General features: G+C 39.4%; 1 protein-coding gene across 1 annotated transcript in view; it reads right to left on the bottom strand.

Moving 5' to 3' along the window:
- Positions 1–16,626: 16,626 nt before the first annotated feature.
- Positions 16,627–26,419, bottom strand: part of PTPRC (protein tyrosine phosphatase, receptor type, C) — a 78,425-nt gene continuing 68,632 nt past the window's right edge. Inside the window, exons 20-30 of the mRNA XM_009999940.1 lie at positions 25,913–26,038; positions 23,882–24,039; positions 23,329–23,464; positions 21,602–21,751; positions 21,080–21,170; positions 20,613–20,746; positions 19,456–19,590; positions 19,020–19,142; positions 18,420–18,598; positions 17,648–17,783; positions 16,627–16,899 (exon numbers count right to left, since the gene is read on the bottom strand). Of these exons, the coding sequence (XP_009998242.1) occupies positions 16,627–16,899; positions 17,648–17,783; positions 18,420–18,598; positions 19,020–19,142; positions 19,456–19,590; positions 20,613–20,746; positions 21,080–21,170; positions 21,602–21,751; positions 23,329–23,464; positions 23,882–24,039; positions 25,913–26,038 (1,641 nt within the window). The remainder of the gene's footprint in view (positions 16,900–17,647; positions 17,784–18,419; positions 18,599–19,019; positions 19,143–19,455; positions 19,591–20,612; positions 20,747–21,079; positions 21,171–21,601; positions 21,752–23,328; positions 23,465–23,881; positions 24,040–25,912; positions 26,039–26,419) is intronic.

Genomic DNA, 26,419 nt, shown 5'->3' with positions numbered 1-26,419 from the left:
TGAGCACTGTAAAGAATTCAGAATGTTTCTGCTTCTAATACTCAGCATCTGTCTAGAAAACATATCAATCATATGATCACAAACAGCTGTTGCATTAGACTTTTAATCAGCCACGATTTTCAAAAGAGACAAAGAATGTTGGAAGGCATGATGGAAAGTTATTGCAGAGAATGCCCTACTTGAGAACTCCAAAATCCAATTTCAGGGAGATGGAACTTTACTAAGCACTGTAAAAACTCTTTCATGTATAACATATTATATTACAAGCAGTATAGCTTTCTGATACAGATAGAAAAAAAATACTCAGAGCCAATGTGTGTACAAGCAAAAGTGTAAAAAGTGCTCTGGGCAGGTATTTTGTTATTAAATAGAAAAGGTATGTATCAGAAGCTTCCACAGATTGCAAAGAATAAACTTGTTGTCCAGCAGTCCATTTTCTCTTTAAGTTCCATAAAACCCATTTATACAGGGTTATGAAGCCTCATAGGAGACACAACATATCCCTTTGCTTAGAAAATGTTGATGTCCAAAAGCAGCCAGTTTCTCCACTCAGTAATGTTAGTGCAAATCTGCATTAGCTCTCCTGGATTCAGGAAATATTACAGAGTAGCTCCTGACCAATTTTTAATACAGCATACCAATTTGAAACACTAGTATGTTAACTTCATGTTATCCATTTGCCATAAAAACACAAAAATGAAGAAAAGGCTTCTTGAATAATTACTTTTTTAAATTAAAATATTCCCCAACTCCTGACATTCAACTATTATAATAGCTTCATAAAGTACTAGAAGGGATCTTTCATGCAATTCCTTTAAAATAGTTTCAAGCCTGGAGCCTTAGAGCATCCTAAACACATCCCCACTGGGAACACTGGCCATGGTGTTTGCCCCACAGTCAGCCTAAGCTGACTGTGCATAAGCTTTTATAGTCTTTGACTTGATCCTGACTGATCTCATGACCCCTGCATGACTTAAGTGTCCACTGCTGACCCCTTTTTGCCCAGGAACAGGGGCTCGGTGTTCTGCCAGCACTCTCCTGGACTACCTGTGCCTGTAGCAGAGGTGGATGTTGCAAAGACTGGTGCAGCTACTTGAGAGCTGTCAAACCTTTGTGAGGGGTAAATCCTTGAACTAAGGTCCCAGGGCAGAGTCAACAGACATGACACAGATCAACAAGTGATATGAACTTTCTGGCAATAGCCCAAAACTTTTATTTTTATCTAGGCGTGTGTATTTTTGCTTTTCTTACTCCTAGGCAAATGAGGACTCTCCTTTGTTTTGGGCTGCCCAAGCTGCTTGAGTGGATCACTGCAGCTGTTACCAACTCTGCCTGCGTTTTCCCTCCTTTTCCAGCTGGTTATTCTTCCTGTGCCCAACAACAGTTCAAGATCATAACACCATGAATAGCAAAGGCATTTGGATTGAAGAAAGATTCTAGGGCAGGGCAGACACAGCATAAAACTGTGTCCTAGGGCAGAAAATAAAGTTATTTCGTCACACCATGATTTCTGCATACATCTAAAAGGACAGCCCTTGGACCATGAGGTTGACACAGACACCAGAAACAGTTACTCATGACATGTGTTGTCTAGAAAATTTATTACAGGAAGGATTAGGACCTAGAAGTCCTCTACTTTCTCTCTAGTTGAGAAAACATTAATGAAATATTTTTATTTAAGCGGTTAGAGATGCATATGAGGTGGGTCGACCCAGACAGGATGCTGGGTACACACCAAAGTTAATCTATCACTCCTCTCATCACCTGGACAGGGAATATAAAATACAACTAAAGGCTTGTGGGTCAAGATAAGTGCAGGGAGATCACTCAGCAGTTACCATCATGGGCAAAACAGACTCAAGCATCGACCCACTCCACTGTGGCATCCTCCACGGGCTACAGGTGGATATCTGCTCCACTGTTAACCTCCATGGGCTGCAGGAGGGCCAGCCTGCCTCACCATGGCCTTCACCACAGGCTGCAGGGGAATGTCTGCTCCAGTGCCTGTAGCACCTCTTTCCCCTCTTCACTGACCTTGGTGTCTGCAGCTGCTTTGTACAGCAACTTTCCCCTCATCTTCAATACCTTATCACAGAGGCACTACTACCACAGTTGATGAGCTCAGCCTTCTTGCAGTTTCTCACAAAAGCCTCCCCTGTAGCCCTCCTGCTACAAAAACCTTGCCATGCAAGCCCACTACCACACAGTAGATTGTCATTTCATTTCTGATGCCATCTCTTCCCCAGAAAACACCACAGATGGATTCCAAGTATTGCCCAAATACTTGCAGAAACTTAGTACACACTGCAAGCCATCGTGTGAAAGACAAATGGAATACTCATGGGAATGAATGTTCCCTTGTCCTTCAGCAGTTTTTCACACAGGTCCTAAACAGCATGTATTTCCAAAGTGTTCCCAGACACAATTTTAATTAAGACTATAAATCAGATTCATAAATCAATAAAACTTCTAGAATTACATAAGTGTGGAGTACAGAAAGACTGTAAAAAAAGCCAAACAAAAAAAAAACCCACCAGCATTCAAGTCTGATTAACATGGAGCTATGTTACCTGAGCTGGCCTGGCTGGCCAGAGTTCTGGTACCAGCAGCAGTGATTTACACAGTGTTTTCTGGAAAAAGCATACCAGATACTTCAGATACGACCTGGGGGCCTTCCATTTTTGAGATCTGAGTATCACCAGTTTCACTGGCCTCGACGCCCTGCTTCATGGGTGGGTCAGCACATTATAATTGTCAGCAAAAATACTTCTTTAATGTGTAAGAAAATGTTTTTCAAAAATCAATAGCATCAACCTCACATGTTTAGATGCCATATGTACAGCTAAGAGTGGGGCTGCCTGTTGAAAAGGAGGTAGTCAAACTGAGCACCATTTTAACCTTTTCATAATAAACATTGCCAATAATAAGTAAACAGGTAAAATATATGTCCTTGAACCCTGCCCTAATGTTTGGCATAAAAAATTCTACCTTTTCTCCTCAACTCTTACTTAAAATACAGAGAGAACTTCCAAGTGAAAAAATTAAAGATAAAAAAATTGAACATGAAACAAATGAGTGTTTTACTAGCAAGATAACTAGAAGTTATTAAAAATGTACTAAGATTTAATTGCTTTTATGTCATTACCTAAATGTTCTGCCACTGCAGATAAGTGGCCAGTAACTGAAAGGAGCAGAGTAGTAAAGTTGACAAAAATTCTTGAAAGTTGTGTTAATTATCACTTCTGTTCTGCAAAGCAGCCTCAGAGAAACAAAAAGGTAATTTTCTAAGGCACTGATTAATCCCATTCAGGAAATAAAATTCTATAATCTCTTTGGTGCCATTATATTAAGAAGGTGATCTACAAATAAAAAACAATGTAGCACTCAGAAAAGCAAAATAATAGGAGACTGGGTGTGTTTTTTCTCAGTGCAACTAACATAATTCAAAAGTTATCAAAAGAAAAGCAAATACAGGAAGACAGAAATTGCCATACCAAACCAGATCCAAGATCCACTGTCCAAGACAAAAAGCTTGACATGGAAAGCAAAAAAACTCTGAACTAGGAAAGTACGAGATGATCTTTCCACTCTTGCCATTCCTGGTCCTTTTTCTTAAATCACATAACTTGATTTGAACTCCACCATGTCTAGAAGTCGTTTATATTTTCCCTGCTAATGGGCATTACTTTATACATGTATCCTGACTGACCTTCCCTTCTGTTTACAGTCCTTTGTTCCTCTTGATACTTAAATCTCCATATTCAGCAAAAAATTAGAAATGCTTTTTTAGCTGTTAGTACTCACTAATAGTCACCTTGAAAATTTGTTATACCTGGGCTGCCAACAGTATGTCTCTGACAGCCTCTTAATTTAGGTGTGTTCTCAGGAAAAGCATGTTCCAACAGCTCTTTCACTCTCCACAGTTTCTGCCTGCCCACATTAATGATATGAATCAGCACTCCTGTTAACATGTCTTCCCATTATTATTGCTTCTCATAAAAATATTTGGGCTTTGCTGGTTTTTTTTGGTTTTTTTTTAACACAGAATTTGTACAGCACGTTTTTGCACAGAAAAGTGTAGACATTATCTGCTGCTTTCTGAGCTACCTAACTCTTAACTTGTGTTTCTCCAGAGATTGTTGGTTGACATCTTCAGCTTTGAAATTTCATTTGGTTAACTGAATTGAAACAGACATATAAATTAAATGGATAACTCTGAAAGTCCTAATTCCGGTTCTGTATTCACTGCCAAACTACTGCAGCATCTAGCCCTGAGTACTTCAGAACACAGCAGCAGCTGTGTGGCATATATAGCTACAACAAAGTCTCACCTATGAAAAACAGACTTTGTTGTAGGATGAAGAATTAACTGTACAACGTGAAGGATATGGGCAGGGATTAACCTGCCAGAGCAAATCCTCTTTACTGATCCCATCAGTTCTAGGTATGTGTATGTAAAGCACTTTCTCTTATGCACATTTATGTCTTGCTTCCTCTTTGATTTCCATAAAAACAAGCCACATAACAGTATTTTTTCTTCCTAAAATGCTTGTTTGTTCCCCATTACTGAAGATTCCATCACAGTCTTTCAATGCTTTTTCTCTCACAATAAATTAACTCTACTACAAAGTATTGTGTTCCTCACATTCCAAATAGTCCTTTTGTCTTATTTACCAGAGTGACTTGCCCAGAATCATTCAGGAAGGTTATGGCAGAGGAAGGAGTAAAGCCTCCATCAGTGTTCCCTGGTGATTATACGCCTCTCCAGGTTAGTCTTCTTTCCATGAAGCTGGAGGTAAAGTGCCTGGCAATAATGGGTCAGATCCAAGAGAACTCCATTAGATGAAAGGCTCACATTACCTGGAAAGGTCTTAATAACACATTATGTTCCCAAATTCCTTTCTCCTGGAAGCTAATGAATGTGAGTTTATGTGCTTAACTGTTATTTGGCTGTTTAGATTTCAGAAATAAAATACAGATATACTGTTTGCCAAACATTCACTTAAAATATTTGAATAAAGTAAAATCTAATTAATACATATTAGTTTGTGTATGTATCAGTCTTAGAGGACATCACTACTTTGATACTTTGCTGTATGTATCTATGTGTTCCTACTTCTGTTTCTATTCTTAATATTTGTACATGCATATGTGGTGGGAAAGAAAACTGCTTACTACAATTTAACCTTTTTTCCGAATTCCTAGAGAATGGCTTTACAAGCAATCATACTCAGACTCTTGCTTCTCTTGGAGCTATACCAAAAAGGAAAAGCACAGGAGAAAAACTATTTGGTTTATATACAGCCTTGTGCATGTGTCTTTGAGACAACTGATCTAATAAACAGTGTGATCTGGCACCCATTTAAGTCAGTACAATTTTCTCAGCACTGACAACACTTCCATATTGCTCCAAATAAACTTGCTCAGTACCAGGCACTATAGCTGCTCTGTCTTTGCAGTCTGCCCAGGCAAACCTGTCCTGCCTCTCAGCCAGGCTAATTAATTCTGATGAGGCTGCTGGAACAACATTGTTGTGCTGCATCTGACTCACGGCTTCAAGCTCACTGGTTGAGCTGAGCATTTCCTACATTGCATTTCAGTGAACATGCATCATACATAGACTCTTAATAACATTCAAGCTTTTGCCAGTTGTTCCCTGGTTATATGGGAGATAAAAAGAAACTGCAAACCCACATGTGAATCATCACTTCCATTTTCCTCTCAAAGAGTTAATTTCAGGTACATCCAGGAGAACATAAAAGGTTTGGCACCTAATACCACGTTCTCCTCCCCCAAGGCAACAAAGATTAAATAAGACTCTGTTTTATTTATGCAGATAAAACAATGTTTAGTTGCTTTAGTTATAAGTTTTTGTTAGTTTTTTAATTTGGGGATAAATGTTCATAAAATTTAGTACTCCTAGAAATGAGAGATTAATCCTGGCCAGAGCAAGGTTTAGGGCAAGCAGACCCTGTGTAAACTCCCACACAACTCTGACAATGCATCTCAGTCAGGAGTGACAGTGGGACATGGCTGCTGTCCCAGAACTAGATTTCTTCTGGGAGAAAGGGCCAAAGATGCTGAAAGGCTCAGTGGTTTGCCTGATTACAAATAGGTTTCAAGACCACTAGAATAGCACATTTCATTACACTTCCCTTCCTTAACTCTGACACTGAAAAAGGTAATTGTGTGCAATCTAACCATGCTCATGTAATTTGCCCTATCCAAAAATAAACCAGGAGGTAGCATCAGCTGTACCTGTGATGATGGGCTTTGGGATTATCTTTATTACATGCCAATTTTTAATCTTCTGGACTGAATCTTGATATAATAGAAGCCCCTTCTAAGAACAGATTCATGTTGCCTCTCACTTTGATCTTTTACATGCACACGAAAATCCCAAGAAAAAAACTGACAGAGAGGAATAGAGCATTGAAAAACAAACAGGTGAAAGAATCTGAAAAAGAGTTTAGCCAGGTCAATAGGAATTTCCCACTTGCTGTTCAAATTGCAGGCCTGTTTGCCAAGGAATCAAGGCTAACCACATACAGTTTCTCCACTGGATACTGCTTGGCAGGGATCTTATCACTGAACCAAATTAGCAGGAAAGCATATTCTTAGACTGCCATTGGCTGAGGACCAGTTTAACAGTGGGCTCCAGGTAAAACTTAAAACAGATCACTATTTGTACCTTTTTTTTCTTAAAGAAGCAGAATGTGAAAGTTAATACTGAGTTCACCACAAACGTATCCTATGCTGTTCTCCACTTACAGGGCAGCAGAGTCCAAGAACTGAATTGTTTCAAGGCACATCAGCATGCCAAACACACATTTTTATGTAGATGACCTCTGATTTCCCCTTGTTTTGGGGGAGAAGAAAGAGCTTATTACAGGAGAGAAACTTTCTTTGTAGAGGCAGTATTTGAGAGTATCAGTATCTCTAGTAATGAAAGGGAAAAAAAAAAATAATATTGCATGTAATCTATTCATACTTGCTTCTCCTGTTTAAGCCCCAAGTTACTGCACAGCAAAATCACTGGAAAAAAAAAAAAAAAATCCCACTAATTTCAGTTTATATAAGACAGAGTCCTGGCTCAGAAGAATGGTGTAACCATATTGACATCACTGGACACTTTTAAGCAACATTGCAAAAGCAGCTTGTCCATGGAACTGCTTTCCTCCTGCTCATAATGTGCTTTGTGAGCAAAAACTTACACAGGGAAAACTCAGAGAACTGCTCTTGCATTATCCTATTGGGTCAAAAAAATTGTTTTTCAAGAGAATGTGAAATGTTTTGGGCTCAAAAAGCTCTTGGCTTATATAACAGATGCCAAGAGGCAGTCTGTTCATTAGCTGAGACATAAAAGTAAAAAGGCTGCTCTGAGGCCTGGAGGCAGCAGAGCTTCTTGAGCTGCGCTTCAGAACAGCTGCCCTCTGACGTCTGGTGAACGTCATCAAAGTGCTCTTTAACAGAGGACTAAGATGACACACTTAGTGTCACAGCATCCTCTCTTTGGACAGAAAAAGACATCTGCAGCTTCCAGAGCTCTCCTTCCTAATGCTGAACTCTGACATCCTGGGCTTGTCCTTCACCTCAAAGTAAGCACAACAAGAAAAAAATCTTTTCTTTAGTATAACCTTCTGTTCTCCTTAGTCCTTGATAAATAACAGATGCTCAGATATTCCTTATAAAACATACTGCTGGCCCTGCATAGTTCAGTCCTCTATGAGGAAGCTGCCCTGATCTTTTCAGACTGAGGGGGCAGCCTTGCAGAATACGTATGCTTCAGTTTTAGAGGAACCGGTATGAGGGAGCAAAGGGAGTCAACGTGTTCCTTCCTAGCACATGACTTTATAAATTTGCCATAGAAATTACTAGTGCACATGGCAGTTTTTCTTTTAAATGCTGCTATCAAATTATATACTTGGCTGGAAAACAAAAATCCTCTTCCTCCTTAAATCTGGTGTGCCTTTTCCGATTTAGAAGTCCAGCAGAACAGATGGACACCTGCATTTCTTTCTTGCACACAGCCCACTTCCCTGCCGTGGAGGCATGTCCCATTCTAGCTCCTGGGCTTGGTTACTCATGCTACCTTCTAACAGCCTTTATATGTGATCTCTGCTGGTGAACCACTTCAGAGGAGCCATCAGCACACAGTTGTAGCTGTTCAGAGCAGTTACCATCACATGGTCACTCGTTTGTGTTTGTGATGTGTCTCAGCCAAGAGTGTCAGGTTGCAGGGAAAGTACTGGCTGGGATGTCTACTGTAGATCAAGCTCCTGCCAAGGAAACCGGAATAAACCTTATAAAAATAGTCTCTCCTTCCTATTATCTTAGATTTTTTAAGTTATAACTGCTTAATTTATCAAACTTGATTTATTGAAGTATTTACCTTGGGTGCTGTTGTACTTGATGGTTTTAATCAAAGAAATAACTAATTCATAATGACAGTTGGGTGAAAAAAATTGCACACCAGGAATTAGACTAACCAAACTCTTGATTTACTTATATATTTATCGACAAGCAAAAGCTTGAAGTTAAGTAATGGAGTGCAAGATGCAATTTTAAAACAAATTGTAATGCAGAAATGAACCAAAGCAGTAGAAAATTCCATAAGGAATGGAAGAGAAAATGGAGAAGAGATTGAAATAGCTGTTGAATAGCATTTGTTTGAGGACTTTGGAGCATTTATTTCTGAAAAGAAAAATGGTGCCTCCTGCTAGAAGCATCCTGTCATGCAGCTCTAGCATCACTGCTGCCTTCGTTCCTGCTCTGTTTTAGCTTAATGAGGCTCCTCACTATGAAAAAGAGGCTACAGAAGGCCAATGGAGAGCATGCACCAGAGAAGACATTTAGAAGTATACAAAACATGGCGAATGGGCTCTAATGTTCTTGAAACCAATCTGCATTGATTTTGTCCAGTTGCATGTGTGGCAAGCAGTTCAATTTGTACTTTTACTACATGAACAGGACCAAGCCCACTGTTTCATACATGTTGTCAGTTGATAATTATGCCTGTCACCTACACCTTAGACTAGAACTGTGGTCTACACCTCAAGGTCTTTAAAAGTCAAAACTTCTAGAACCAAAACATTCCTGTAGCCAAGACTTAACCAGTGGTTTGTGCTGTAGCCTGTCACGAGTTGTGAGGCTGTCCGGATACATACATACACTGGGACAATGAATCTTCTCCTTCTTATTTGGGCATACATGAGAAAAAAGGAGGAGTTCCTGGTATCCCAACTCTCTCATTTGTCAAAAAATAAAAAGAGAAAGAAAGCTCTCTCAGAAAACAACAGCAATTATACAGCACATTATATAGCTTTGTCCTTCAATATGAGAGCAGAAAATGAGATGTGGTCCTTGTTCATATGTTTCTGTGCGGCAGTGCACAGTTCATTACTTCAAGGAGTACTGAATTAAGAATTCAGAATTAGCAAGCTTGAAACTGTGACTCTCACAAAATACTGTGAGAAAGCTGTTCCTGCAAGATGGAAATTTTGAGCAAAAGGTATCTGGCTTGTGCTATTTCTTTCCTATCTTGTCTAAGATGAACTTTCAAAATAAAACCTCAGCTGACCAGATGACAGGAGGATTCACTTAGGATGCAAAAGATGCAGATGCAGATCGCAGAGTAGAAATGGGCCTTGAATAATAATACACATGAGCAGCCTATCTGTAAGTCAATGAACTCAGCGAACTTTCTTTTCTCTCATATCTATACATTTAACTCTTAACTCTAAAATTTTGCACAAATCACCATAAACTATTTTTTACTAATCAATAAAATTTTAAGTTTTAGTCCAAAAATTCAGTTGGCATTCAACCTTCAGCATTGATTTTACAAGCGTCAATGATTTTCCTATCATCTAAACATGTAAGTTCTAAAATATCAGCATTCTTCAGAAATTATAAACCAGAGCCCATGAGTCAGTATGTTACAGGCTCCCTCTAATGCCATCCAGTGGTGAATAATCAACCTGAACTAGGTCTAGCCAAGTGGCATGGGCACTTCATAAAGTCAGCAACTCCAAAATGGAGTCCAAAGCCATGAGAAAAGAAGATGTAACAGAAACTTGTATCTTGGCACCAGTCCAGGAAATGAGAGGCATTAAGGTCAGGAGCTCTGACTAGGCTTGCTGTGCTGAAGGTCTACCTGCGTCTGGCCGTGCTCCTGGCTAAGCCTGACTCACTACACCTTGGCCTCAGACCTGCTTCATGGCTTTGCACTTGCCTAGCAAGCAGTAGACTTCTGTCTGATGCTGGTTACTGCCACCAGACGTGCTCTGTTCACCTTATTTGGGCACTGTGGGACTGCCCCATGTGGGTGCTGCCCCTTCCATGCCTGTCTTGCTTCACCCTGTTGCTAGGTTCCACTTCCCTGGCAGGGCAGCCAGCTCCTGCTGCTTCCTGGTCCCCAGGATGGGGGGGAAAGGGTTAGTGAGGATAGGGATAGGAACGGGGATAGGAGAGGAAGGGTGTTGCAGAAAGTAGCTCTTCAAGTCAGTGAAATGCTGAATATTCCAAATAAGGAAAAAAACCTAGAAAGCTGATATAAATATTCAAATAAGAAGAGGACACTGTCCTGTAACTGAAGAGAGAATTACAAAGGGAAAAGTCACAGACTTTGACTATTTGGACTGTGGAAATAAAGTAGGAGGGGGAGCTGTGAGTCTCCTCCTCCCTGTGAGGCCACAGGAAGAGTCTTTCCACTGTGACTGGCACGAGGCAAGACATTACTTGATAGTGGAAATGCCTCTCTCTCTTTGGAAGGAGACATAACTCTTTATGGAATAATTTATTAATGTCATTTAACAAATTGAATTCCTGTTCCATAAGAATTTTATTTATGCTAAGTCAATAAATGAAGTCAGAATTTCATTTTATTGCTGTACTGAAATTATAGTAAGAAAGAAGCATAAACAAAGGAAACACTTCATGATACTGAAATGTTCTAGTCTTGAAGTGCTTTCAATGACATAATGACATTAAAAATAATATATTTAAATATTTCAGAAAAAAAAGCAAGAGTAAGATTAAGTATAGTGCTAAACCTAGAGCAAGATATTGTTATTCTCAAAATTACATATTAATGAGTAAAATAGGATTAAAATGATCCATTATTTCTTTCTTAGAAAAAAAAAAAAACAACAAACACAACACACAAACCAAAAAAACAATCCGAACTGACACTTCTTGCTAAATGTCTGCATTTGCAAGAACTCTATCTTCCAGTTGTGATTTTCTATTGTCATTCTTTTACTATTTTTCTCTGCAGCTGAAGAACATACACTTGGACTTCTATTGCAACATCAGGAGAGCTGACAAATAATTTCTTAGTAGCCACTGATGCCAGCATGGATTTATTCTGTGACAACAGGCACTCTCTATGTGCAGAGTCTCCTGTACCTCATCCATAGCTTTTTGCAAATTCATTTTTTAAATCCACTCTTATTAAGCCCATCAGCCACACAATCTGATATTGTCTCAGTGCTGCATTGCCCCCACAAAAAAATAGCACAGACCCGCCACATCATTCCTGTTTCTCCTATTTTTCTTTTCTTAAACCAAGCAGCTGCCAAGTCAACAACTCATTGATTTCTGGCTGGGAACATAATCTCACACTCAGGGCTGCGAGTCCCACATGGGCACACATGCACGCAGGCACACACACACTCCTTCACTCTGAACTAATGCTTGGTCTTGGATAGACACAATCTCTGCAGTGTTGTATAAACAAATGTCATCTTCATTACCTCAGATGGCTCCACAGAACTGAAATGGAGTAAGCACCGAACAAAGCAAAGGGCATTTGAAGAGTTTCAGCACAGCCTGGCGGGTAAGCTCTGAAAATACTCCACATCCACCCCAAGGCCTCTATGGACTATTGATCTGTGAGAGCTCTGTGTCCCAGCTAACCGCCAGGCAAGGTCAGGCTATCCTGAGGTTTCATCTCCAAAACCAAAAATTTATATGGAGTGCTAAAACTGGTCCAAAGTAAACTCCCTTTTTATTTTTTCCTCTGTATGTCAGACAGTTGCACTTTTGACTACATTAGTATTGCCAGCCACAGTGGTGTGCAGCTGTGTGATTCTAGAGACAACCCAGCTGTAAATAGTTATATGCCAATTCCTCCAAAAAATGTTTATTATGTTAATTTCAAAAATTCAGTAACATTATCCATTGCTGATGATGACAATCCTGAGTCTGAGGACATAACTATTAAATAAAATCCTGCTTTTCGCTAAGGTTAAAACAATAAGATAAATATTTTACAATAAGTTGCATTAAGAATCCTTTCTCACCAATTAATTTTTTTGTCCCTAAAAAGAAGATCTTTTTAGTAGAAACTTGATTAACACTTTTGTAGCCATTATCTTCCCTTCATTTGCATTGAAAAGAAAGATTAACTTATAATACTTCTGCTTAAAACTTTATTTCTACATTGCTGTACCTTTAAAATTATTGGATTTTGTTTTTCTTCAGAAGACTTGCATTTTTTCTGAAGCAGAACCGATGCATATAGAAATGTGCTGTACTCTGTAACTGAAACTTTCCTTTTCTTCTACTTTGGTTTTCTCTAGTCAAAAACACAGCACGCTGGTTCTTGGCAAACAGTTGCTTTAGGTATGGAAAACCAGCTGTGGTACAGCTGTGCAGAGCCCTCGGGGAATTTCTGATACTGTTGTAGAGGCAATCTGGAGAATGTACAGTGTCAAAAAATTGGTCCTTTACAAAAGCAAGATGCCTTGTCAAAGAGATAGGCTTTGCTACCAGACACTTTTTCTGAGGAATGTTAAACAAAGGACATAATTTCTAGCTTAATGAGACACCTGTCTTGAGCCACTAGTCTCTCTTACTTTGCCATCGCACACAAACAAATGTCAGTACTTTACTTCACAGCTCCCAGCTTCAACAGCCCCCTGTGTCACAGGCTCGCTATCCAGCTCTGCTTGAGCCTCTGACAGAAGATTTACCTCAGGTTTTCTGTTTGGCAGCAGAACTGCCGGCTTCCCCGGCCCAGGCCACGTCCCGAGGGCAGCAGCGAGAGGCGGGGCAGGGCCAGGCGGGGACTCTCCGGGCTTGTCCCGCCCCTGGGGCTCCTGCGTGTGGCCACCAGCCTCTTCCCAGCAGATCAGCTCGGAGGACGGCGAGGGAGCACGGCGAGGAAGGTGCTCCCATCCCCAGCGGGAGCCCATCGGGCGTGGAGAGGCCGAGGTCACGGGCACGGGCTGCACGTACCGGCTGGAAAAGGAGCCGGCACCGCCGCATCCCGCGGGAGCCCCGCGCAGCACTGGGAGCGGGGCTGCGGGAAAGCAACGGGCCTTTGTCACCTCCAGCAGCATTCCTGATCGCCACAGCTCCGTGTGCAGGATGCTTTTTGTGCTGTATAACATTTATATGAATGCAAGAATCATGACGTGGCTGATGCTCATAATGTACAGTCTCTGGAAAAGATGTTAATAGAACGCTCTTGTTCGATACAGAGCACAAGAAACATTTAAAAATCTAAACAGGAGCAAACACACAGTTCATTCCCCACTGCAATTACCTGACCATGCAGAATATTGTGGAGACTTCAAGATGCCTCCTCCCCCTCATCTTCACACGCTGGACGCTGCTAACACAGCACTGTCACTTTTCCACACCCACTCTTGTATCAGCTTCTAACGACCAAATTGTGGGAGAAATTCAGTCCCTCTGGTCACTAAAGCCCTTGATTGGCCTCAATTGTTGCTCTAAGTCCTCTCTTCCACCTGATCTCAGTTATTTTTTAACCTGGACTTCATTAAAAACACTTTTGAGCAACAGCTAACTTAGCTTCAGGCAGCGGTAAGCGGGACTTCAGGCAGCTCAGCCTGAGAAAGTAAACATTTTGTATCTTACTTTGCCTGTTTGTATATTAGCTTTCAACCTATGCCAAGTCTCCAGCCTGCTACAATGTTGGCCTTGCCCTAACAAAGCCAGGGCATTTTCCTCGCAGAGTTTATTAGCCTGGGCTTCATGCCTCACCTGGTACTGTGCTTCACTGTGTTCCTGGGAGACATAAAATTAAATCTGCAAGAGAATAAACCAAGTGACTGTGGAGCATTCAGGGTAATTACCTTCTTCTACAAGCTCTGTGTCACCACCTCGTGGATTTTTGAAATTCAGCTGACAATAGAGAAGGCAAAAAAACCCTGTCCCTGGTATATACATACATGGAGAGTTCCTAGAGGAAAAAAAAAATAATTAAGCTGTGTGTTAAGACTGGCTACCTTAATTGTCACACTGGGATTTAATAAGATTTAATTGTTTGGCGTGTTATTTAATTTTAAAATAATTAAAAGCTAAAACCTCAGTCTATCCCTGTGCAACTATAAGGAACTTTTTACTCCAAAAGTGGTTTACACTAGGCAGGTGAGGGCACTGTTAATGTAAGCCCGTTTCTCTATTAGGCTAATAACGAAGACATGCATGAGGCAAAAACTGAACGTAGTTCAGGACTTTTCTTTCAAAATACATTCACAAATCAAGTGTAAACCTAGAATGCATTGTTTTCTCTAATGTATGCAGCCAAAAAACATTGAAAATATTCTAGAAAACAATTTCAGCAAAAGAAAACCCTCCAGAATTTTTACAGCCCAAGTGCTGCAGGAGCTTAAAAACATGCAACACCATTTTTCAAGGAATTGAAGTGTATGAGCACCCTTAAATTTACACAATATGAAAATTTGTGCCTAATTTTGGAATTTGGAAACATTTTTAGTCATTCCTAAAAGTGTGACTAGTCTCTCTCCACATTCTTATAATAGGTAGCTGCACTTACCTTTTTATTTTATTACCTGAATGAGCTAGAGGGGCTTTACAGTGGCCAAATCTTAGAAGAAAAATAAATTAATTGCTGTCTGTCATGAAGCGAGCATTAGTTAGTCACTCTGTATCCAAAGCACTTCATCCTTTCAATTTTCAAAGGTGTGCTAAATTTAGCAGTTTGACACATTTCTCTAAAAATAGCCAACAAGCTCTGGGCCTACAATTCTTCTAGATTATTTTCACATTTAGTCTCATGAGCTTTTTCTCCCTCAGCTTTGTTAGTTACCTACCACAACTTCAGCTAAAAAAGGCATTTCAGCTGACAGTGAAAGGAGAATCCCACTACCTCTATGACTGTTTCCTGCCACTTACTCAAGCAAGAATGCCAGGAAGCACTTGTCTGAGCTGATAACTGTGAATAAAATATTTTATCTAAAGTAACAGCAAAATTAAATTATCATTTTAACCAACTATGCCCATGCCTGTTGTTTACCTGGCTAAGTGTGTTCAATTATACTTCGTAAAGAGAGATTAGGAATATGCAGTGATAAACCAGGAGCACTCAATCTATTGACTGACTGTTTCTCTAATGACTTGAAGAAAAACAAAAATGAAGTTTCCATTCTCTGTAATGAGAGGATCATGACACTTACCTGGCTTCACACATAGTATTATAAGAATTAAATGGTGTTTTCCTACAGAATTTTGTGCATTTTATCTATGTATGGGATAGCACAAGATTTTGTGCATTTAGAAAATTATCAGTTTGTAGAGTCCAATAGGACAAAATAATTCCCACCTTGTCAACTCTTAATTATCTTTTTTATTTGTTCTAAAAACAGCAGGCAAAAATGCAGCAAGAAAGAATACCAATATCAGAACTGTAACATACAAAACCTCATAATAAAAAAAAAAAAATTAAAAAAATAGTTGTACCAATTAACATCTATAAGGTTTGGAGGAAAAGCACCTAGGTATTTTCCAATTCTGAAAACAGGTCAGATGTGTTCATGGGAGCAGTTCCTTTAAATAACAGTAAGCCTAAAAAAAAATAAAAATATGTGCAAGCATGCGGTATTTTAAGCTCTAAAAGTAAACAGAACGTGTTCTCTATTAGAATCGTTGCAATGATTCAAATGCCAAACTCCCAACTCTATGAGTCTAGCATTGGTATCTCAGATTATTATATGTGGGGCAACAAGGACACCTTGAGGCAAGACAGAAAACTGCAAAAAATTATATCCATACCCATATGGGAGGACTTCCAGGTTCTCCGTAAGTCTGATTTCCTTGGAATTGCCACATGATGTAACTGATAAGGTCTTAAAACTGTTTGAAAGTGTCCCACAAGTTCCACAGACAATCATTAAAGCAGTGCTTGGTCAACGTTTCTGAAATGCTAGAATATATACTTATCAATGAGGTTAATTGACTTCCTGATAGTTTTGAAGACAGACCTGTTTTTGCAATGAACTAATCTTGTTCTGAGTTGCTTTTCTCTTTCTTACAGACATCAAAAAATTTCCTTCTCACTGCTCAGCAGAGCATTACATTGTACATATTTTTAAAAGTATAAAAATAGTGAAAAGTTTCCTGAAGAATTTTAAATGCAAATCTACAAAAAAGTTTACCTTTCACAGTTCTTTGTCAACCTCTACAAGTTTCAAGTATTCCTTTAATTTTGTACCTTTGAAAAACTGATATAACAGTAAATGTTTTCCAAAAAAAAACATAGGAAGAGGAAGAAATTGTATACTTCTTATTTTCTTTAAGATTATTTTGCAGATGAAAAAAACAACAACTTTGTTTTGTTTTGTCTTAGGATAGCCTCTAAGTTACAATGGGAGTTGTGGGGCCATTTGTAGAGCTTTCTGTTCCCTTAGTGCCATCTGTAGACTTAGAATCATCACAAGCTTCAGAAATAACTTTTTCCTCTGGCGTTGATGGGCTAAGATCAATAGTGATCAAATCAGTTTCCTGATCTGTTTTTTCTACTTCGCTGCAAAATTCAACTTTATCTTCCTGCTGGCTGTTCTTCTTTATTTGTCCATTCTGTGCAGGGTAGGTACTGGCAATCGTGTCATACAGAAATTGGTAATGTTCCTTAAAGAGAAGAAGTTAGTATGAATGAAATGCTCAGAGCCCAATAATAAACTCGTTCTTTTTCTGTCTTCTTACATTTTAGAAATGCAACATGTAGGTGAACATGCAAGACTGCATATGCAGCACCTTCAGGGTTGTTGACGTACAGAGTGTTGCTTCTGCAATTTATTCTGATTTTGTGTGCATGTAATGCCTCTGTAACTGCCTGTATCAATGTTCCACATTCAGCACCTTCTTGGTTCACAAAGTACCAAAAATACGTTTTTTACAGTACCTACATTGTAAATGATACATAATGCAAGGAGTCTAGGAAAGTCCTCTAATCACCTGTCCCATATCGATGTTACCTAGGCCTGGTTTGTTAGTAGATGCACAGTGTATGCCAGAGAGACACAGTTCCTCTGGAGTGATTTAAACAAACCAGGCTGTTAGCCTCAGAACTCTGCAGAAGTTAAGGAATATTCATTGTGCATGCACACCCTTGAAGCAACTGCAGAAACATACATTTATGAAATCTATAATTTTTTAATAGGCACCCTTCAACAAAGCTGTTATAGAACTGCAGCTCTGGACATCTCACTGACTCCTTCATTCTTATCATAATAGCCAATCACTGGTGAGTGACTGTGAATGTCCTGATTAGAATTAATGCTCCCTATGCAGAAATGCTGTGTAAGGTTATGAGGATATTAATGGCCATGATAAGTAAACACATAATTTTTTCTAGTAATTAATAAGTTTTACTTACAAAGGTGGAGACCACTCCCAGCCTGGAGCGACGAAGAGCTTTTACTACTTGGAAAACATCTATTACTTCTTCTGTTTCTGCACTTTCCAAGAGGGTCATTAAAGCACAAAATACACCGGTCTGCTGTGATCCATCACTAGAAGATAATGTACATTTACAATGTAAAATCAGCAAGTCCTATGACTAAATGTTAGATTAATTTCAAAGGTCACATAATTACACTTAAAGAAAAATATTTTAGTGGATTGAAATTATTATTATTATGAATATCTGTAGGAAACACACAAGACACAGTTTATCTAGAGGCTACCTGGATCTCATGGGAACACTGAAGGGGTAAGAAAGGAATCAAATTTTCAGACCTACAGTCCCACAAATATTTAGCAGGATTATCTTCTGTTTTAGATGGTACACAAGGCTTTTCCTTGAAGTGGTCCTAAGAAAGTGGTCATATGTACTGGAGTGTGCGACAAATCTGAAAGCTCTACTGGCTCCTCATTAGTAAATCCTACAAGAGCACTCTGACCAGGCAAGAGCAGCTAGGTCTGACCACCTACTCCAAGGCCACACTTGCCAAATAGAAGTGTGCTCACTTCTCAGCACTGCAATTAAAAAGGGCAAGCTTGAGCAATTCAAGGAATCTTCTACAGAGAGCAGAGCCTCCAGACACATGGAAAGGCTCATGGGAAAAGGCAGGCATCCCAAAATTGTGGTTGCCATGTATATCCAGAACTCAGAGCTAGGTTAAGGTATATGCTGAACTGAGGCTCACCGGCAGTGGATGATGAGCGGGACACTGCGGGCACTCCTGTTGTCCTCAGTGACTGGTCTGGCTGGGATTTTCTGCTTAAGGTTGAGAATCATGCTAACTAAATCTTTAGGGTTTTCCGGAATGTCGAAGCCACTCCACTTGTGATACTGGTACTGATACACTTTCTGTGTTTCTTTTGTCTGAAAAACAGCAGCAGAGACATAGTCAATATTCAGGTCAAAATAAAGGTTCTCATAGTACATCTACTGCAGCTGATTTATAAAAGAAAAGAAATATTCCTGAGGAACTGCATGGTGATGTGAGTTCTACCTCATGGATGTGAGCAGGGCAGACATTCGAGCTTTGCTCAAAGTACAGAAGGCAGCTGACCTTCTGTGACTCCACTACCACCATCTCAAAAATCACACTACCTGGAAAATCTGAGCTAATTTGCAGCTTTTATGGTGATCGGCTGCTGGTCTGGAAGAGAAAAATTTTTTCATTGTTTAGACCAGTAGACATTGTTTAGACCAGGAACTGCCCCTTCACTTTCTTTAGGCTAAGTTTATAAGAAGAAAACAAATTTAAACTTCCTTTTGGAATTTGCAAAGAAACTTTTACCTTCAGATGTGTAACATCAAATGCTCGTGTGGTATAGCTAGGACAAGAGTTGACATCTGTCATTTGAACTTCTATGCCATCATATGTTTGTCTTTCTTCTCCCCAGTACTGTGCACAGAGCTCCTAAAATGGTTAACAGTACAAGTCAGTGCTTACCATTCAAACTTCCATTTATTTTATCTTCCACATGCCTTTACAGAATGCATTGACTTCAAAGTAGTAGGATTGTATTTTCAAATGTATCATCATACATTCTTCCCCTCAAAAAGTAATCAGAAAGTAAATTATGAAGGTAAATAATAGAAATATTGGAAATCCAAATTCCTCATCCTATGAAACACACTTAACTGAAGGAAGGGAATGAGAGAGTGTGGTGCAGGGTTTTCTTTTTATATAGAAGACCATTATTATGTCAGTGTGAAGCCAGTGCCCTCACCTGATCTCCTTCTTTCAGCTCTGTCAACATAACAATGACTTTGACTTTTCTTTGGAAAACCATTTGCCAGAAGTCAGAGACAGTCTCCTGCAGTGGTGCCTGTGTAGCAATCATAGCTTTTGGACCCCAGTAACCCTGAAAGAGAAATGTTTAATATTTTTCTCTTATATTCCTTTGAAATGTGATCATGAAGCAACAGAACTCACTGACACTTAAAGAATACCCAGTGAAATAAACAAATTAACTCTTTTGTTTATAGGAAAAATATGCTTGCCACAGTAGGTAATGGTCTTACAGGAATTCTACGAGCCAAATGACATTAAACTCAATCGTCCTAACAGCAACATCACTTCCAGATTGACAACAAGGTACACTCATGCTGCAGTGGGTGAGGCCTTACCCAGCCATTTTCTGCAAAACGTAAGTTTTAAGGGCTAAAATATTTAATGTTACATAGCTGTCTAATTTGACTACTAAGAAACTGAGTTTATACCACACAAAGCTGGTGCACCAGTCAGTTCACATGGAGCTACCCAAAGGGAAAGTACATTTACTCTGAATAAATATCCTAAGAGTAGAACATTTTAAAGGATTCATAAAAATCAAATTTAGCTAGTAATTCCATTAAAACCAGTTACTTCTTGAGTGACTAATAACTGCTCTCTTTCTTTTGGAGGCATATAAATTATCAAAAAACTGATGGCCCCAATCTTCACTAGTATGGTTTTGTATATGTGAGTACCTATACACAGATTTCACTAAGAGGGAAAATATTAATATGGATCAACTTGTGGGAAGATTCCCACTAATAGAAGCATTACCAGGTTCTTGGGAGGCCAGTTTCCAATCCAGCAGTTTTAAACATAACACTCATACATTAAAAAAAAAGTATTTCTATATTTGCTCTCACTATTTGAGATTGTACAGTCTAAGACCATGTAAAGGAAAAAGATTCATCTTATTACTGCAGAAAATTGTAGAACATTTTGAAGATTAAATCTGTAGCAGATTTGCCAACTGACTGTCAGATCTTTCTCCCTTACTCAGGTAAATCTTATTCTATTTGTGAAGCCAGTAAGAGAATTAGAGCTCAAGCTGGAACATAGTTTTAGCTGAAAGCTTGTGAAATACTTATAGTGGATTCTCGAAACACATACTGTTATGAAGGAAGCATTGATGTATCTGCTTGAGTCTTCAAGGTCACTGTCCTCATCTGAGGAATCCTCTGAATCATGTTCACCCTCCTTACTGCATTCATCTTCCTGTCTGATGGGCACTCGGTTGAAGTCATCTGCACGAGACAAAGTGTCACTGTCACACCACACTGCTGCTCAGGTACAGCTTTAGAGGGGGGCTGTCCCTGCATGGGCAGGGGGGGAAATAGATAGAAAAAGGCCAGTCCTTTTAAAACAGACTGCAAAACAATGTCCACTCATTTGAAAGAAACGTTCCCAGTAATTCACATTTTTAAAAATTCATCTCTTCTACAACACTATGAAAAGTGTCAAATTTTACAGTGTTGAGAAAATCAATCAGATACATTTCAGTAAGGTAAATTACTTTTTTTTCAGAATTTAGGTTTTCCTACAGAAGATTACAGGGAAAGTTCATGGAAAATACTTACATGGAATTATACTGGCATTCCTATTTTTGCTTTTATTTTCCTCACGATTCCCAGTGTTCTGTGTCCGCCATCCCTTATAGGAAGGTAATCTCTAAAGAAAGAGGATGCTTGGTATCATGCTTAATTTAAACAGTTCCTGGGTTCATTGTCTTCCCTGGACACCCACGCACAGCTTTCATCTCCTAGTACATCACTTCTTACTTTAATTCTTTAAACTTCGGTCACATCTGGACTATAGCTTTAAAATGCCTGCTATACCATGTAAAATGTCACAGGAAATCATGCACATACACACAAGTAATCATTCTGTGCTCCTCATATTTGTTAAAACCATTAACATTACAAGCAGGAATACAATTTCATTACTTTGCAGCTTTTTCTTTAAGGTAAAGAAGCTTTCTGTGCCAGAGAAATAAAATAGCACAGAATATTATGCATCCTATCCCTGTCTCAGCACTATTGGTCAAGGCACTTTCTAATGTAAGTGGGAGATAAGGGCACTAGAATGCAAAGCTTATTTACCTGAAACTCTGCCTCCAGCAGAGAAGGATCACTCAGAGGATCTTTTCTTTTCAGATTGTTAAGATAGGAATGCAGTTCTGAGAGACTGACCTCTGTTTCTCCATACTGATTGTATTCCACTAGGGCTTGATGGATAAGGATGTACTGTGACTGGTGTTTCCCATGAGAAGCATTTAAAAATGAAGTTATGGAAGAGTAAAAAAATAAAAACAAATAAAAACAAATCACTTTTAAAAAACATTACAGGAAGGAATTCTAAGTAAGTTTGCTGATGATGCAAAGCTGGGAGGAGCTGCCAACTCCCCTGAGGGCAGGCAGGCCTTGCAGAGAGACCTTGACAGGTTAGAGAGATGGGCAGTCACAACCACATGAAGTTTAACAAGGGTAAGTGCCGGATTCTTCACCTGGGACAGGGCAACCCTGATGGGAAGTACAAATAAAGGAATGAGTGGCTGGAGCGAAGCATGACAGAGAAGGACCTGGGGGTCTTGATTTCCTGGTTGATGGCAAACTGAAGATGAGTCAGCAGTGTGCCCAGGCAGCCAGGAGGGCCAACGGTGTCCTGGGGTGCATCAAGCAGAGCGTTGCCAGATGTTTGAGGGAGGTGATTGTCCCACTCTGCTCTGCACTGGTGCAGCCTCACCTTGAGCACTGCATGCAGTTTTGGGCACCACAATATAAAAAGGACATCAAGCTATTGGAGAGTGTCCACAGGAGAGCCACAAGGATGGTGAAGGGGCTGGATGTGATGTCATATGAGGAACAGCTGAGGTCACTTCGATTAGTCAGCTTGGAGAAGAGGAGGCTGAGGGGTGACCTCACTGCAGTCTGTGGCTTCCTCACAAGGGGAAGAGATGGGGCAGGTCCTGAACTCTTCACTCCTGTGACCAGTGACAGGACTTGGGGAAATGGCAGGAAGCTGAATCAGGGCAGGTTTAGGTTAGATATCAGGAAAAGGTTTTTCTCCCAGAGGGTGGTTGAACACTGGAACAAGCTCCCCAGGGAAGTGGTCACAGCACCAAGCCTGCCTGAGTTCAAGAAGTGTTTGGATGATGCTCTCAGGCACATAGTGTGATTCTAGGGGTGCCCTACACAGAGATAGGAGTTGGACTCAATGATCCTGATGGGTCGTTTCCAACTCAACAGATTCTATGAAACTACGAAATTATTACTCCCACTGTGTGATTTAAGAATATTACACATTAACATTGATAGACATTTTGGAGCACACTTAGTCTGTTGAATGAAAACTCTCTTGCAAATAAATGTAGTGTCATTCAATAAATATGCAACTGAGATTTAAAAGATCTGCAAAATGCTTAAATAATTTTAAAGCATGCATTGCATCAGTCCATAACTTTTGTTGCACATGCAGCTCTAATGAATATCCTAACTAGACAGACAGGTTTTAGAATTTAAATATTAAGTTTGATTGTGCAAGCTTGATTTTGAATTTGTGAATTGTATGCCAAAAAAAGCTGCATTATCAAATCTAAAATGTTCCTCTTGGGTTTTTTTTTAAAGCCCCAACTTAAAAAGTGGCAGCTTTTAAAACTGAAAAAGTATGCTGGAAGTTTTTCTCTCTTGATATTTTCAGAGCTATATCTTCAATGTACAACTCAAACTGACCTGTAGCAGAACCCAAAACTGAGCAGCACACTTCTGAGAAATACTGAGGTTGCCCTAGCAAAGGAGAGTAGTAAGTGACAGGAGTTTTAGTGAGATACCTCCACTTGAACCATGAGGCACCGCTGCCGACGCAGCTTCACAACATAGCCATAAACATCCACTCTGCCTTCTGCATCCAGCCCCTCCAGCATGGCATCAATCCCTATATATGTCCCAGTGCGCCCAACACCGGCACTGCAAAGCACAAAGGGATTTGGTTATCGTGAGGGAATGGCAACTCCCAGTCTCACTCTGAGGGGAGCAACTGAAAATAGTTCTTGCTGTAAATTAATTGGTAACACAAACAATAATGAGTTTGTATTTCACATATCTTACAATGAAAGTAAGGCCAATAGTGCTAACCAAAAGTGGTGCTTATAGCCAGAGTAGCCTTACATTTATCTAGCTGCTTTCCAAAAGTACCTGTATCCTCAGATTTTAGCAACCTGAATATCCTTCAGAAAGCAGGCCTCTTTATGCATCTTTGCCTCAAGTAATGAAGTCACAAAATTTGAGATCAGCCAAATAACTTTGCCAGCTCCCTTTTCTGAAAAGCTTCACTTCTTGTTCAGTTGACACTAACACCATTTTTAGAAAACAATATATATTTACCTGCAATGAACCACTATTGGGCCACTAAAAAAGTTGCTGAGAGCTTTAACTCTGCGTCGGAGTTTGAGAAGGAGATGTGGATCCTCAGGGACTCCATGGTCTGGCCAGCTTGTGAACTGAATATGAGTTACATCTCTTCCAGCTGTCCTTTCTCTTCCCTAGACAAAGTGAAGTAAGGTGTTTTTAATATAGATATACATACACACATATATACACACACACACACACATATATATATATACACACACACAATGCCAAAATCAAGTGCAGGTATACAAACCAGAAGAAAAAAGGGCAATAGTCATCAAATGTTGAAGCAGATATTACAAGCAGTGTGTTCTGATGTTGTAACCCAAATGGTCTCTCAGGTTATGACATTTTTCATACTCCATTTTAATTTTAAAATATGCATGAATCAGGAACACACAATGACTCCAACAGAGGACATACAGGAGATTTCCAAGTGTTGCTAAAAATACTTTCTCAGGTTAGCCTGTGATCCAGAGTATAACATGTCTCCCCTCTATGCATAAACAACTTAGCCAGTTTATAGCTCTGCTTCCTTCAAGCTGTACAGGCTGGTAATTTTCTTATGTCTCCTACAGTAGATTACTGAGGGTACAACATATTTAAAAAAAGAAAAAGGAAACTTATACTCCTATTTAGAAGTAGATAGAAGAAGACCTCTGATTTTCAATGAAACTGTCTGTCTTAAGTCACTTGATTAAAGCCTTGTCATGTCTCGAGTCTTACTTTCCTGTGTTGCTGCTAGATTAAACAGAGTACATACATTTTTTAATAACCATGATCATTAAACAATGAGAAAAACATCTCAATGACAATCTTTTACTGATCAAGATTTAGTATGGCTATATGGGCATTTCCCTGGTAATTAACCCCTAAATTCTTACTCAAAGTGAAGTATCCATTTATGACAGTTATTCACAGTTATTTGTTATTGTTTCCGTAATTTTACATCACTATTCCATCAAAACTGCAGAGGTCTCCACTTTCTTACCAAGGATCACTCTTAAGCTCTACAACAAGGATCAATTTTGTTAATATTATGTCAGACTAACAGAGAACAAATAGCTCTAAACACATCAGCTGTCAACCTGCAGCAATCTCTCATTTCTAAGTTCTAGTCAATGAGCAGTGTCTTTGCTAACAGTTAATTCTTAACATTCTGGTATTCTCACTGTCTTCACACTTAGTTACAATGTTCTTTTAATTAGACCACTTCCCGAGTAAATTTTAATGCAACATGAGTCAGCAGAATAGTGATTTCCAGTTCTAAGTATGAAGATAGGTGGAATCTGTTGTAGCCCGAGTATTTTGCTGAAGATCTGTCAGCAGATTTCCTCTTTGAGTCTTAATGCTTTTAGCTATGACTTACACTGTTTACCCGCTAAAATATTTTGGCAAAGGGCCTGAGAGGAGCATTTATTTTGAGATGGCAAATTTTCTTCCCAATTGCATACAGAACAATTTCTTGTGATTTCAGGTGTATAAAAGAGCAATTAACCAGCCTTAATGATTCCAATAGCCAAATACCAATTTTAAACCATTATGTTTATAAATGCATCAGAATTTGTAACTGTCCCCCTGCACAATTATCACGAGGACATATAATGGTGCTCTGAGTCACACAGATTATACTTGCAGAAGGTTATGCTGAGATACACATAAACTAGTAATATTTCTGTGCTAAAAAACAAGCTAAATATCTAAGGAAATCACAGTGTATTAACTTTCCCATACTTAACAGCATATTAACAATTACCTCTTAAATGTAGATTCCAGAATACTAAGGGAAATACATTTTTTAGATGGGAAATATATGTCTAACTCATATTTTGTCTAAGGAATGACACCTACATCTAAGAAGTTTTCTCCACAACTGTATGTTGTTTAGGAAAAACAGCAGAGCAACTTCCATTGATAGCTGACTCTTGTCCTTAAAAGGATCTCTCAACAATACTCAAGACAGACACCCCAATTCCATTAAGTCCTACACTTGAATCAACTTACATTTGTGATGTGTAGTTTCTGAATGACATAGTCTGGACACGTTTTACTTTCATTGATCTTCACAATGATGTCCCCATAGGTTGCAGAGCCATTCTCCATTGATGGCCAGTACTGGGCACATTTGTTCTAAGAAGATATGAAGTTAGGAGAGCAGCACGACAGCAAAGCGGCAGAGTTGAGAGCTCAAAGAATGTCTGATTTTAAATAGAAAGCAATTCAGTATAGTGTTTTCAACTTCTCACAGGTCTTGTCCTCTCCTGAGAAGGCTGTCACTGCTTAGGATGTCAGTGCTAAATAATTCAAGATATCCAACAATTCATGTCTCTGACCTGAAGGTTATGCCCATGAGATTTAACTTGGAACATAAAGTGGGGGAAAATCCTGTACACCAGTTGAAAAAATGAACAACTCCTGCCTGCCTAATAACATCAACTTGAGGATGTTGTAAATCTGCAGGCTGCCAAACTTTTCATCTTCAAAAGCACTTAAAACAGAAGTTCCCCTTCT

Source organism: Chaetura pelagica, unplaced genomic scaffold (assembly GCF_000747805.2).
Source record: "Chaetura pelagica isolate M959 unplaced genomic scaffold, ChaPel_1.0 scaffold246, whole genome shotgun sequence".
Lineage (NCBI taxonomy): Eukaryota > Metazoa > Chordata > Aves > Apodiformes > Apodidae > Chaetura > Chaetura pelagica.
Note: the sequence above shows the minus strand (reverse complement) of the source record. Positions and strands in the feature narration are given on the sequence as shown.